At 41.3% G+C, this 15,506-nt stretch overlaps 1 protein-coding gene across 1 annotated transcript in view; it reads right to left on the bottom strand.

Moving 5' to 3' along the window:
* Positions 1–3,403, bottom strand: part of bcam (basal cell adhesion molecule (Lutheran blood group)) — a 52,211-nt gene extending 48,808 nt beyond the window's left edge. Inside the window, exon 1 of the mRNA XM_042424427.1 lies at positions 3,161–3,403. Coding sequence (XP_042280361.1) covers positions 3,161–3,224 — 64 coding nt within the window. The 5' untranslated portion in view covers positions 3,225–3,403. The remainder of the gene's footprint in view (positions 1–3,160) is intronic.
* Positions 3,404–15,506: the final 12,103 nt, after the last annotated feature.

Raw genomic sequence — 15,506 nt, 5'->3', positions numbered from 1 at the left:
GCTCTTCCAAAGCAGCCACTATCAACCTGTCACTCACTGTTAGATGAGCTAAGGTTTTCACTGTTGCGTAATGCCATAATCCTGCAGTTAGGCGCTCTACTTACATGCACAGTATACATTATGCCAGCATCTGTGTGTAAATGTTGCTTACGTATGAGGTGTGCATACTTACTGGTCAGTGAATATATGCTATCTGTGCAGGCCTGTTATTAATAATTGTGTATTCATGCATTTTAAGTACACACAAGTCTGTATGCTTGCACAAAACCAAGACTACTGCCCCAAGACAGTTCAGGAGGAGGTCCCACTGGCTTTTATCTCCTCATGGCTAAATGGCTCTTTTTCTGGCCTAATACCATAATAATTACACACGGCTGCAGGGGTGCACTTTTGATGCTGCACTGGCAGGGGGGACAGAAATTAAAAGCGAGGAAATGACTGTGGGAATTAAGGCGGCGATAGACAAAGAGGCTGACGCTGCATGTTAGAGGCTAGCACCTTGAACTCAGCTGATGCTTGTCACAGCGATTCTTTCCACCTGTTTCTGACCACTTTGGAGTCTCTACAGTTTAGCTCAAACTCATCTGACCATCTCTCTCTCCCTCTGTCTCTCCTCTTTAATGTCGCTTTGTTCTTTTTATCCCCCAGACAAGGAAAAATGTTGGAAAGAGTTTATGTGAAGTTATTGCTTCAAAAAAAGTACCCCCAGAACACATTGGTTGGACATATTCTTTCCAACTACTTAATGGAGGCAGGCTGTCTTTCACCGTTTTTCACCAGAAAATGAAGTAAAAGCCCAGCCTGTTTCTGCAGCCTGTTGATGCCTGTACTGCGATGGGAAAGGCAATGGCATCTCAAAAGCGTCAGACAGGAGCCATTTGCCAACATGTCTGGGTGAGTGGGTCAAAGGGTCAGCGTGATCCTGGGCACTGGCATGCAGAGCACCTCGGGGCGCTGTGGGTTGCCATGCACCACATATCCCTGTGCCAGAACTCCATACATTAATACACGCATACATGCTTACAAACATGTAGACAAACTTGCAGGACACAAAAATACACACACATCTGGGTGTTCTGTGTCTCGTGGTTCTATTTAGTGCTCTCACTACTGACATACTTGGAAGTTGAAAGTGTGTGACCAGTAATTGTAAGAATGTGGGTCTGTGTGACAGAATCCCACTGAGATCCTACAAGAGCTGCTATTATTAGACAAAACTATGTAAGACACACACACAAACACACACATACACACACAGAACGAGAGAGAGAGAGAGAGAGAGAGAGAGAGAGAGAGAGAGAGAGAGAGAGGAAACACAGGGATTCGCCAAATGTTTTTTTTGATGAAAGCAATGTTTGTAGCAAAGTGAAAAGATCACTTTCCTTCCCTCAGACCGACTTCAGAGAGGCATGGGGTGGATGGGTGAGTTCAGCACCTGGGGCCCTGCCTCTAAATCAATGCACCACAGCTGTACAGAGGGATGTGTGATCTACACAGCATCCATCAATTACAGGACACTTTTTAGTAGGCACCTGTTAAAAGGCTCCATGAAGGGCAGACAGACAGCAAAGCGCAACAACTGTCTCTGAGGCCTAAAAGGAGGGAGGGAGCAGTCATAAAAAGAAGTCTGGGAAATGTGGCAGGAGGAGAACGAGAGAAGAAGAAAAGCTAAACCACGTAAACTCACGGTTGAGGAACCTCAGTTTTTCATAAAATAAAAAAGAAATTGGAACACAATAATGGGCTACATAAATGATGAGAAATGTAGAATGACTCAGTGAACACAGTGAGAGGAAAAGGAGGAGATAGAGAACACAAGAGAGAGGGGAGTCACCCAGTACTCCAGCCCCGCCCTGCGGCTCAGCCTCAAACCACCACAGCCTGCCTGCAGCAGCAAGCCATTACAAATAACTTTCAAAAAATGCCCGCAAAGCACTCTCGCAAATTTGATTTTAACACGCACTCAATCAAGTCATCTATTATACATTTTAGAAGGACATTAAACAACTACAATTTTACAGGGACACTAAAAATTTTAATTTTAAAAAAACATATAGAGTACAGTACAACCATAATGGGCTGTGGGTACTGTGGTCTATTGCTGAGTAAGAGGAAATAAATGTCTAGCACAATAAGGTCAATGATAAACCACTTGTTAAGTACCACAGCTACTCCTTAAATCAACGTAAGCTACTTGGTTTTGGTCAGTAATCACAAACTTTTAGATTACATAAGGCAAATGTTAAGTTCAATTTGGTTTAAGTCTCTCCTGCAGCACCCAGGGGTGCTGAGGGTGAGGCGCACTGCCAGCAATGGATACGCAAATCCCACAGATGAAACATCAAAGCACTAGAAACTGCAGCACAGGAGCCAGGCAGCAGCATGAACGAGATGGAGCATGGTCTTCAAATAAAAGCTCACTGATGGGGAGGAAATAATTGGTTGTTTCAAGGCTTTGGAAAGCTCTTTTGTAGATTTCTTTTAATTAATTATACTGTTCTATACATGAACACTGTGTTTGTTTGGGTTTTATTATGGCAGCTGGTTGTATTGTTGAAGTATGGTCTTATCAGACTATCCTGGATTGGCAGCGGAGTCCAGAGGAAAGTCGCAGTGCACCGCAGTCCTGTGCGCCAAGAAGTGCACTCAAGTGAAGAAAACTACAAAGAGTCAGCATTAACCATTAGTGTAGATTAGTGTAGATATCTTGTACATCACTGCTGGCTAACTTGACAGCTGCTGCAGATTTGTTAATGATATTTAACTGGCAAAACAAATTGACTAGTTCGATAAGTAGGCTACATGTCGGTTTCGCGATAAATCCGGTTTTCCACCTGCTGTCGGCATCCTCTGGCTTTAGTGCACAGGCGGTAACAGGTTGAACACAATGCAACAATATGTAGCAAACATAACCTACTTACAAGATGTTTGATTAAGTAGGACAACTTAATGAGCCGCTTCTGACTGCGGCATGCTCAGGCAGGTCCGCGCTTTAAGCAGCGGACCTCTGAAACTCGGAGTGTGCTGAAGAGGAAAGTATAAATCTACAGCCTGAAGCCATGAAAAACTAACTAGCACCGTGTCCAAAGCATTATAAAGTTACTACAAGGGGGTATAATTTAAAAAATGTAGCGGAAAGTATCAAAGAGACTTAACCTACCTTGCAGTGCCAAGAGCAGCAGGGTGCACAGGAGCGACGCGCGTCCAAATGTTATCCCGTCCATTGCCGCTTTTGTAACTTTTTCAAGTAAAAGTATTCACTTGGTTTTTGCTTGTAGAGTGTGGAAATGTGGCAGCAGCAAGTCTTCTGTCTTCTTTCAATGCTCCAAAGCTCTCTCTCTCTCTCTCTCTCTCTCCTTCTTTCTCTCTCTCTCTCTCTCTCTCTCAGCAAAAGGAGTGCCTCTCTCCCTCACACACATACACAGAAATCTGATGCTGGTGGCAGTCTTCTTGGTTGATATATTTGCACAAAAGGTGACCCCCCCCTCCCTCCTCCCAATACAACCCCCTCCCCTCTCTCTCTCTCTCGCTCTCTCTCTCTCTCTCTCTCTCTCTCTCTCCACTCCACTTGCAGAGAAAAGACCTGCTTGACTAATCGTGTATCTACTGGGGCCCGCAGGATAGTTTCTTTAAAGGAACTTAAAAGTGATTTTATCATGAGGCTGTCTGACTCGCAGTAACTCCAAACCCGTACCCTTTAGTCAAAATAACTAAAAATTTATCAGGATGATTTATAAAATTCACAGCAAAACAAGTACAGAAATGCATAAACTTACATTAAAGTCCATATGCCAACAGTGGTTCCTAAGTAGCTACTATTGGTTTCGAATTTAAGTTGTTTTTTTTACTTATTTAATTAAGTTTAAAGTATTAAAGTATCATAAACATAGCGCCCCAGCAGCTTTAAATCATTTTTGTTATTATTTGAAAATTAGGTGGGTAATGGTATGGTGTAAAAATTCATAATAAATAAACTGGAAATAGGAAAAGACACAATTTAGCAATGTGTGTAGACATGGGAAATTAACATCATCCTCTATAGCTAAAGGCTGGTAAATTAAAGGATAGGCCCACAATTTTTCAAGTCAGTCTTAAAACAATAGCCAGATGCCCAAATGAAGGTCAATCATTCCTCCTGTCCATACTGACCGTTAGAAGATCCCCTACATACTTGCTTACAATGTAAGTGATGGGGGACAAAATCCACAGTCTTCATTTTGAGCAAAAACGTATTTAAAGATTTATCTGAAGACAATATGAGGCTTCAGCCATCTGTGTTAATCAAATAAGCAAGTGGATATCTTCCAGTGTTATTGTCTTTTTAATAAAAAAAAATCCCTCTGTGTCTGGATAACTTTGAAAGATATTGACTTGATTTGACTAATTTGGATGGCTGAAACTTCATATTAGTTTCAAATTAACTTTTAAATACATTTTTGCACAGAAGGAGGACTGTGGATTTTGTCCCCCATCACTTACATTGAAAGTGCATTATGAAGGGATCTCTTAATGATTAAGAAAAACATGTTTAAATGTTCAATTGGGCACCTGACTATTGTTTAAGGACAGACTTGAAAAATTGTGAACCTTTAAATTGGAAGGTTTCTAATCACCAGGTCTTCATCTCACCCAAGTCACTTTGTTCCATAGACCTGTCCCTATCCTATGTAGACATTTAACATGGACTCTCCCCAACTTACATATGTCTGAAATAATGATTTTCATTTTCAAAGCAACTGGAGGCCATTTCTTGGGAGTGGGCTAAGCTGTCTGTCACTGACAGACATACCATTCATTCCTAGACATACAATCTTTTCAGAATCTGTTTGGGTATTAGCAGGGTATGGTGCAGACTATTTGAGTATTTATGGTTCAGATATACAGTTATCATGAGAGGCTAAGTGGCTTATTCACAATACTATAATACCAGTCTGAGTGGGTATTGTGTGACCTATAGAGTTGATTTAGGCCAAATCCCATAAGCTAGGAGTTGGAAAGCATAAACAGATGTCAGTCCTGTATAAGGTGGCTTAATGGTAGCCTGTTGTCCATTTAAGTGCACAATATGAACATCTATCTCCTTGTAGCTTTTTTTCTCTACTGGAGGCTGGTTGGCGAACACACCCTGCAGGTAATAATAGTCCCTTGCAGAGCAGTTGCATTCAAAGACACAAATTCCAAACATAGTTGGTCCAAAACAGCTGGTTGATATTTTTTCAGCCCTGTTCGAAGAGAAGAGGAGAAGAGTGATACTCGCAACCTGCTCCGCTGCAGCATACATACAGAGGAGTCGCCCCTATGGATGTGAGCTGATAGTTGAGCTGCCTGGAGTACAAACACACACAGCTGTTCTATACATACAGAGAACAGTGGCAGGAGTTTGTATAGGCTACTGACAGTTTGATGGCACTGAGGCAGCTAGTTTACCCTCACGCCCTCTCACTCTCCGAATATCTCTTTCTATTCCCGGCTATGACAGCAGGAGGGGAAAGAGCCTTCCCACTGACTATCTAACATCAATACAGCCACTCATCCCTGATATCGACCCAGTCATAATCATCTCTCCATGCTGTAGTGACATGAGATCCACTAACGAGTCCTCTGTCCTGTGGGGAAGGACTTAGCTCGATATAACCTTCTCACTGCCTTACATAAGGCCTATATCATGCCGCATAGCTGTGGCTGTTGCTGATTTAGCTGAGCATGGGGCAGTCTTACGTAAGGCCTTTAGTCATACTTACAGTAGTAGTGGCTGTGTTTTACTGTATTGGCTCATTATCTAATGGAGCTGCGGAAGAGAAGAGGTTGGAAGAGGACAAAGAAGAAAACAGAGGAGAATAGTAAGCGTTATGGGAGAGGAGATGTGAAGGGAAAATATAAAGAAAGGGAAGGAGTAAGGGAAGCGTAGCAGTAAGGGGCGAAGAATAAAGAGCAAGAAAGAGTGAAGACTCACAAGTATTTCCTATCAGAGTTCAGCTTGTTTAGTCAGCACAGGTGAGCAAACGCTTGAACATCATGAAGAGAGAATAGCCCTGCAACCGTTTTGTAAAAGTTGTGTTTGACAAAATTACAGGGTAGTCACCCCTCTTTAGACAGACTGTATTTTATGTACTTTGACATAATCCACCCTGTGCGGATCATTGTTCAAACGTTGTTATTTTCAAACCATGTTCCCCATACTTGCTGTAAAGATTATGTGTTCAATTGTGTACTCACTTTGTATAAACAAAAACAGTAATCATACTGTTATGATCACATGGTGCATATTATGCAAATTGTCATACGCCATGAACAAGAACATAAACAAGCCATAGCTTCATTCCATTCCAGTATTTTATGAACATGAGATTATTATTTTGTCTATGTATTGTATGGTTTCTATTCTATTTTCTGCCATATATCCTGGCCACTGTGACAGTTGGCTGAAGTCATGTTCCGACCAACATTAGCACTGCATAGCAGAGGTGCTGACGCAGGGTCATCCTGCTAAACAGTTGAACTCGGTTCAACTTTGGCTGCAATACAATGCAAAGTCATCCAGCAACCCACTGTTTTAGTCAATCAAATGTTTAAGTGCACATCCCTGGTATATTACTTTGTAATGTGAACAGTGTAATTCTACTGTTTTGCTCACAATTAAAAGGAAAAAATGATGGTCCCCATAATAACCTTTAAGGGTTTTGAAATCCTGCCTCAGAGTGAAGTGTTCTGGTGTATGAAAACCCTTCTAACTCATTGATCTGTTACTCAAAATGGCCTTCCTGAATTGTATTTCATTTCATCCTCCAGTGAATTCCTTGCTAAGGTGGGATATTTAACCTCTCTCATGTGTTCTAGGTGTGCCTCAGGCTCTCATAAATGGATGTGCCTGGAATACCTGCACAGGAAGTCATCTTGAGTCTAATGCCCAAACCAATTGAACTGTCTCCTTTTAACATGGCAATTCAGCAGTTGTGCTATGAACTTCCTCCAGATGTTCGAACTCCACATGTCGATCAGAGATCAAGTGATATATTAAGAGGTTCCACGTAAAGCTTCTTCAACACAACAGTCAGGTACAATTCATCAGTGCAGATGCTGCACCTGTTTGCATTGTGGATTAAGACCCACAGATACCCAGAGAACAATATATCTTCAACAAAATAGCAGACAGGCAATCTAAAGATTCATACACTCTCAACTCCTCACCTGCTTCATTTTTCTGTTCAAAAAAAGAGATCAAAGCCTGCCAAGAACACGCTTATGGATACAACTTCATGCCAGTTTTATAAGCAACCCACATCCCTGCAGTACCCCCCCCCCCCCCCCCCCCCCCCCCCCCCCCAAACACACACACACACACAAGTAACTCTGGGGGGGACAGTCATAAGCCTTCTCCTAGTCCACAAAACACATGAAGACTGAATGGTTGAACTCCTATGAACCCAGAGTATCCTTGTCAGAGTATTAGACAGGTCCACTGTTCCATGACCAAGATAGAATCTCTATTATTTCTCCTCTCTCTGAGGTTTGACAGTCAGCCAGATACACCTTTCCAGCACCCTGGAATAAGCACCAATTGGTGCCCACTCTCTGCCCCCCCTGTTGTTAATAAGAGCAATAACCCCCATCTGTCAGTACATAGACACTATCTGCCTTTTCTACATTTTTGACTACCTCTTCAATAGTTTGCCAGAACATCTTTAAGACCAACCAAAAGTCCTTCAGCTTCTTTTCTATTCTACAACCACAGAAGCTGCTTTCTCTTCTGCCTACCAAAACATGTCTGCTGATTCAAGAATCCTCTGAGACAACCAAGCCTGATATATATAGAAGCAAAGGTAAGTGTTCATTAGCCAGGTGCTGATATGAATTATGTAAGGTTTTCATGATAGCTTCAATTGGTGGATATCTCAATTTGCAACAGAAATGAATGCTGGGATGTGTAGATTGGGCTATGTGTGTCATAGGAGCATGTCTATTCACTTTCTACACAAAAACATGATGCTAAAACAATATAAATGTCACAAGATGTGAACAAAGCTAATCGCTTCTGTAGAGACTTGTCAGCATTTTTAGATCAAGGGAAATAAGATCATGCAGCTACATGACACTTGTTAAGGTCCATACAGGCAAATTGTCACACCTTGCAAAATATGAATCATCCGGATTTATTTTATAGTCCCTTGTTTTATGTGTTTCACAGCCCCCACTCCATATCAAAAATAAGGCTACGTGACAAGGAGAATATTTGACACGTCAGCCTAAAGCATGGGGATAAAGAGAAACAGAGACACAGAGGCACTACAAAGGCAACAGAGATGTGTAATGAAAGAATAATGAAGAGAACAGATTAGAAGTGGAGGAGGAGGGGAGAACTTTAATTCCAAAGTCAGGGGATGGGTAACATATAGCCCCAGGGAATAATAGCAAAGTATAGGCAAAAGAAAAAAGAGGTGGGGGGGGGAGAGGTAGAGAGTGAAGGTAGCTGTAATCTGGTATGAATTCACATGTCTCGTCTCAGCATTGCAAGGAAGAATGAATGAAAGATGTGCTGAGGCTTCATCCTTCACTTCCGCCCATGATTCTTTGATCCATCCCTTTGTTCCACTCTTTTAGTCTTTCTTTCTATGTGCACCCTCCATCTCTGTCCACTCTAATCTCTCCATATATCTTTATTACCCCCCTCTTTCCTCTCCCCTCCAGCTCTCATTCTGTCTCCTTCTCTTACTTTGCCTCTATCTTTTTGGCCAGGCTAGACAGACAATCACACAGCTGTTTTCCAGGCAGTGATACAGAGTGGATTCTGAGTCACAGTGCAGAATTTGTGCAGTGATGTAGCAATTATCCGGTAATTCAACACAGCTGTATGTAATGTAGATCACTTGCAGTTTCTGCCAATTGGCCGTGATGATCAATAGACCCAACAATTGTGTCACGAGAATGAATAAGTCACCATGATTCATTTTAAAGGGCAGCTTCACAATTTTTCAAGTCTGTCCTAAAACATTAGACAGGTGCCTAAATGAACACTGACACATTTTTCTCGCTATAATCATTCCTCCTGCTCATACTGACCATTAATATTCATAATGCACTTTCAATGTAAGTGAATCTACAGTCCTCCTTCTGTGCCAAAATTTATTTAAAAGTTAATTTGAAGCTAATATGAGGCTTCAGCTGACCAAATTAGTCAAATCAACTAAATATCTTTCAGTTAGTCATTTTTGTGCCAGATTCCCTTTTATTGTTACTATCCTTCCACTGCAGCTGTACAGGAAAACACTGTCTATTGAGACACAAAGAAGGAAATTCTCACCAAAAAGACTGTAACCCTGGAAGCTATCCACTTTATTTGACTAACTCAGACTGCAGAAGCCTCATGCTAGCTTCAGATAAACTTTTAAATACATTTTTGCACAACACAAGGACTGTGGATTTAGTCTCCCATTGCTTACATTGTTAGCGCATTTAGAGGGAATCTTCTAATGACCAGTATGAACAGGAGGAATGATTACAGCCAGCAAAACCTGTTCCAATGTTTATCTGGGCACCTGACTATTGTTTTAAGTCATATTTGAAAAATTGTGAACCTATCCTTTAACTTTCTGTTTTTCTATCGATTTTGACTTGTTTTAGAGATTTATGATGCAGTATCACACAAGATAGTAGTTGGCATAAAGATTTGTGTTCTCCAGGAGCTATGTATTTGCAAAGTTAGATATAACAGAATCAAATGAGCTGCAGCTCTTTGTTTATAGCCCCTCAAGTGTTTCTGAAATGTTGTATGTGTGTCTATCACAGTGGATTCTGCCTCACTGGATGCCAGGCACAATACCACCCACTCGGACAGTAGCTCCGTGGGAGGGAAGTCTGTCATGCTCGCTATGGACAGGGCCAAGCTACAGGAAATGGTGCCGAACAATATGAGAGTCATATACTCGCCTCTGTGCCTATAGAGCGGGTCACTGCGTCATAAAGGTCATCTGTGTGGTCAACTGCTGGCAGCAAAGTTTACAGGATCTGAATCAAACACAACAGGAAGGAAATGTCATTCATTCACTTCAGTTTTCATGGTTTTAAAGGGGGAATCCAGCAAATATACACAGAGTCTTTCTATAGTAGTCTACAGCTCAGTTTGAACTAGTCTCTCCATAACTGAACAGCAAAGAGAGGTGGATTGTAGTGATAATGTAATCTACAGGCAAATCCTGAAGCTGCTTCATAGACATAATGAAACAACACCTACAATATTATGACAAAAGTCACAGTGATTATACTGGGATATGGGGATATTTTTTGATTCACAGCTGTAAGCCGTGCATTCAAATACAACTCATGTAATATCTCAAACAGAAATTGATTCCCTCATATCAGTCACTAATGCAATGTCATAGAGATGCTCCCAAGCCTCCCCTGAATATAATTTTCAGTAACGCACAAATAATGCATTTTATAATACTATTTGTTCTATTCAAATTTGCTCAGTATTATTTGTAGTGTGAAGCCCATGAGGAAAACAGCTACAATCCACTGCAAATTACATTTATCTTGCTTTATTTCAAAAGCTAACACAGTGTTTTGCCTGTTTTAGTCTCACAAATCACTACTTATTTACTTATTTACTTACTTTACTTATTTTTACACCAGTGCCAAACATATTTCCATCAATTTTAATGCACACGAATCTAGTACAGAATATAATCCATAACAAGGAATAAACAGACATTTTTTTAAGGCTATCACTGGTGTATGTGGCTGCAGGACTAAACTGATACCTGATATCATAAAGATAAGTTATGATTTCCATTCTAGGACAGCAGTTGAGTATAAATGTAAACTAGCTTTACACTGTACAAAGCGGTGGATGAAGACAATGTAAATTCAGTTTGAGGCAGGATTTTCTCTTTAAAGTTTGCCAGTTATCTGAAGTGAGCTGGCATTCAAAAGATAGAATTAATGGATATTGGTGATAACCATCATTCAGGTGCAGAAAATCATAAGAATTAAATCCTTATCCGCAGTTTATTTTTATTACGTGCACCATATAAGGTGTCGAAATTAAACCTGAGCTACTTATATACCCATATTATGGTCTTCTTTAATTCATACAGTACATTTTGCCTGTCACAATCTGATGTAGAGTTACAAATGGAAGCTTAAGTTAACTTAAATAAATGTAATCAGGCTGTAAAAATTAAAAGGATGAACAATTTAATGAGAATTTCAAGAGCAAGACCATAAATATGACTTTCCTACCGAAATTATGAATTTGTATGTTTTTATACTGTTTCTTATTTTATGCAGCTTACTCTTTTATACTCTTGAACCACAGTTGGCTTTTCTTCAGTCGCCTTTTCCTGTAATGCATGTAAATGTGGCTTTCAGAGGAAAATTAATTAGGAATCAGCTCTTTGCCTTCAAAGTCTAACGTCTCTGCGCTGCACTTTCTGTTGCTTACAAACACACGCACACACAATCTCACATGCCTGCTGGCTGTGTGGACTTTATCGTGCCTACACCAACTCAACGTTGGCATCGTCTCTGCACTCAACCCCTTAGGCTTTGAATGTGAATACATAAACTATTTTATAGAATATTAATCATCCTTCACCACTGAATGAATTGCAGGGAATTGCATTTTCTGTGTCCACCCCAGGGTAACGATAGATAGAATATGAAAGCGTTACCACCTTTGTCAAACTTAAATGGTGTAGTTATGTGTGAGCACATTCTTATTTGCATGTTTACGCTTTCCTGGTGGGTTTCCTGATGTGACCTGAAGCAATGTTACCCTGTAATTTGAAAGCCCTTTTGTGTGTACATACTCAAAACTGCTTGTATAATCAGTAGCTGGTCAACATATTATACATTTTGAGCCTAACAAGAACATGATGTTTCTATCCAAAATGAGATGTTTGGCTTTAGAAAACACCTGTAAATCACTTTTAGTAATATGATTGAGGTTGTCTAAAGATAAATGTTTTTATTGTTGTTGTTTTTTATAACAGAACAAATTATGTTCTCTTCTTAAAATATACTTAAAGTCAGATTCAGAGAAAGACATTACTTAATTTAAAGTATATAAAAAATGGCCAGACACGCATATAAAATGATTTATGATTTTTAAAGCTTTTGTATTTTGTGGCCATTAAGTAGGTGGAACATTTTGTCTTTTTAATCCAGAACTGAATTTTGCAGAGACTTTTAATCATAATCAACTCGATATCCAGATTGCTCATTATCTTAATGTCTGACCTCAAACTATATTTGTCTCTCTTCCTCTACAGTCCTGTCATATCGGTTTTTCCACCTGTGTGTGTATGCTTTGCCCCAAGTGAGAGACCCATCTGTGTGTGTCCAATGAAGCCTGAACCATTACATCTCTACTGATGTGGCCCCCCACGACAGGAGCCAAGGACAGGGTGTCCCCTGAGACACACAGTCGCAGACAGCCTCTCTCACACACACACACACACACACATACACTAACAACAAGACATCCACCCGATTGATCTACTGACCAGCGTGCTAATCCTCAAACGTCTACCCTCTTTCTGTCAGACTCAAGCATCTCCTCCCTCACTCATCTCTCTGTCCAACCCCTCGTCTATCTCTCCTCACGTCCACTCCCTTCCATCCCTTTGAAACTACCTCTGCCTCCCCTTCTCTTGCCCATAATGGGCGGGGGTAATTATGGTATTACAGCCACAATGACTGTGCAGTGGGGGCTGAGGAACCGTGACACATGCTCACGCACCACAGCCAAGTGTTGCCATCAAAATGGTTTTCTGTGACTCCACAGGAGGCCATTAAGAGGGAGAGTAGGGGACAGAGGAGGAAGGGAAAATGAGGGATGGAGTGGGCAAAAAAAAGAGAAATGGGGAAGAAAGACAGCATTAGGTGGTTGTCAGAGGTGTGGAGAGTCAATTAGGGCGAAAGGAGGAGAAAAAAAAGAGGAGTAAGAGTGGGTTGCTTAGATGTTTTAAAGAGTAGTAGAGAGTGAAAGACAGAAGGGAGCGTGTGAGTGCAGCCGGGATCAAAAGAAAGTGATTGAGTGGAAGGAAAAAGAGGGAGAGACCGATGCGTTTCAGACTGCGGCAAATCGACTCGGGGCAGGAGATGGAGGGAGAAGAAAAGAGGAAGAGGAAGAGCAGAAAGAGAAGGTTTCTGTCAATAAAAGCAAAAGTGAGCACTTGCGAGCCAGTGGGCCCCCTCTGACCGGCCATGCAGTTTGTCTAGCTTAGCCTGCTGGGCAAGGCAGAGCACTTGGCATGACGAGATTTAATGCAACTTTGCAGCAGGCTGCCAATGGGAACAAGGCGGGTAGCAAGGCCGTTTATCACGCCGCCGTGGCAGAGCAAGAGGAGCCAGCCACGTGCGGAGGAGGGAGGGAGTGAGTCAGGGGAAGAAATTTCAATCACATTAACTTCTAGCTGATTCACCCACACAGACAGGAAGCATACCTTTTTCTTTTTTTTTTGGTTCAAAGAGAAAAAAAAAAATCTCTGGGCTAATCATTTTAGAAACAGATCATAATTCAAGGAGTGAACAATAACAGTGGCATTAAAGATTAAATATTAAGTGGTCAACACATTTTGTTACACCTCATTGCCTCCTTATGAGTGAATTACTTCTGCTGCTGAGCTTGCCCATTCAAATCAATATCTGTTATTGTAATCAATTGGCAGCAGATGGCTTTTGCCATAAATGGGGTTCGACTGAAACTCGAGTGCCCGGCTGTACGGTGCTTGAGCAGAGTGCATTAGGGGCCCCGTCCCACAACAATAACATCAATTAGTGTATATGTCCCTAAGTGTGTTTGTATCTTTGCCCCATATTATGGATGCTGCTGACTGATCGTATGACTGCCCAAAGCATTCTGTGTTCTGCCCGTCAGCCCAAAACAATCCTCTATATTCACCAATCACCAGTCCAACATGAGTCAGCTTCCGCCGTCTCACAGGACTCTGATGTCATCAACACGGGCCTGGCTGTTAGGTCACACGCTAGGTGATGACCTTGTGGTCATTTGTCATCACGGTCAGGATCTGAGGGAGGGTGACAAAGCACTTGACCACAGGCAGAGATGAACAGAGATCATCACACATCATAATGTGTCAAGTAGCATGTGAGCAGGAAGTGTATAAAACTAAATCCTGGTTTATTGACTTGGTTGTACAAGGAGTTAACCAGCTTTGTGTAATTCTATAAAGCATTGATTATTCAAAGGAAGTCATGTTGAGGGTTTCTAGCTTCTAAGGGCTTTAAATTATTAACACAAGGCCAAAAATGTCCTCTATACTTTTCACAATATTTTATGTTCTTCTGTTTTTCATCTCAGATCAATTAAAAGCAGATTTTCAATTCGCACAAGGTCACACTGAAATATTTCTTCAGCATGAAAACGGCCTGAATCACCAACAGAGCAATATCTAAAGATTCTTCATCTTTATATTTTTAAGAAATACACTAATGTGTGGTATTTGTAGCTCATGACTGTAGATAGTCAAATTCTCTGATTCTGTATTCACACTCTTATTTTTAACACACTCCTGATTGCTATTATATGTGACACACAACCAGTCCTAGTTTTGTTGTAGCCTTGCTTTGTTGTATTGTTCTGTTTTGTACAACTTTGTTTCACTTTGAATGTGCCTTGACCTGCTGTTTGATTGATAGACTGCATCTTCTTGTCATTTTGTCCTGTTTTGGTTCTTGTTTGGAAGGTGTTGTGACCCGCAGAAACATTTCATTTTCCTCTGCGCATTCATGTAAGGCTGAATGACAATGCAGTTGAATTGAACAATTTCCTGTCAGCAACTGTTGCTTTGCTTCATCACATAATCTTTCATTCTTCTATCTGGTGCCCCTCTCTTCCTCTTCTTCCTCCTCCTCTTTCTCCCCCATCTCCTGCCCGTCTCTTGTCTGAATGTGCGTTCTGGAAAAAGTCAACTCTGCTCATCTGCATGCAGAGCGCCTTGGTTCCAGCTGTGAACAGTGGATTGAAATGGAAATGCAAAGGGGAGAAAGAGCAGATTACGCTCCTCAAACGCACGCACTGCCTCCTGGCTGGCCCACCAGCTGTGAGAGAGAAAAAGGAACATGGGTGGGTGGTTGATGGGGGCTAAGAGGGAAAATGTAGGAAGCAGAGTTAGACAGCAACAAAGTGAGGAGAGAGTCAATGTGGGGGAGAAATGACGGGTAGAAAAAGTAATTTTGGGCAAAAGTAGAGGAAGTAGAGAAAGCAGACCTGGTGGAATAATCTACTCTGGAAGGGCTACAAAATGGTAGAAAACTAGACCGAGGCTGTCTCAAAGGCATGAAGTGTTTTCATTCAGACACAAAGGTACCCATACACACACACACAAGCTTTAATGGACTAGACAAGACTCATGTGAATAAACTGCTCACTGGCCAGACCTTGAACTTCAGCAGCTGGTTTGAAAAGGCAGACAGACAGTAGCTAAAAGAAATGCTTAACTGTGTGTGTAACATTATTGTGCTACACAAAGCACAGAGCTACA

Source organism: Thunnus maccoyii, chromosome 10 (assembly GCF_910596095.1).
Source record: "Thunnus maccoyii chromosome 10, fThuMac1.1, whole genome shotgun sequence".
Taxonomy (NCBI): Eukaryota; Metazoa; Chordata; class Actinopteri; order Scombriformes; family Scombridae; genus Thunnus; species Thunnus maccoyii.
The sequence above is the reverse complement of the archived record's forward strand: the minus strand, read 5'-3'. Positions and strand labels throughout refer to the sequence as shown.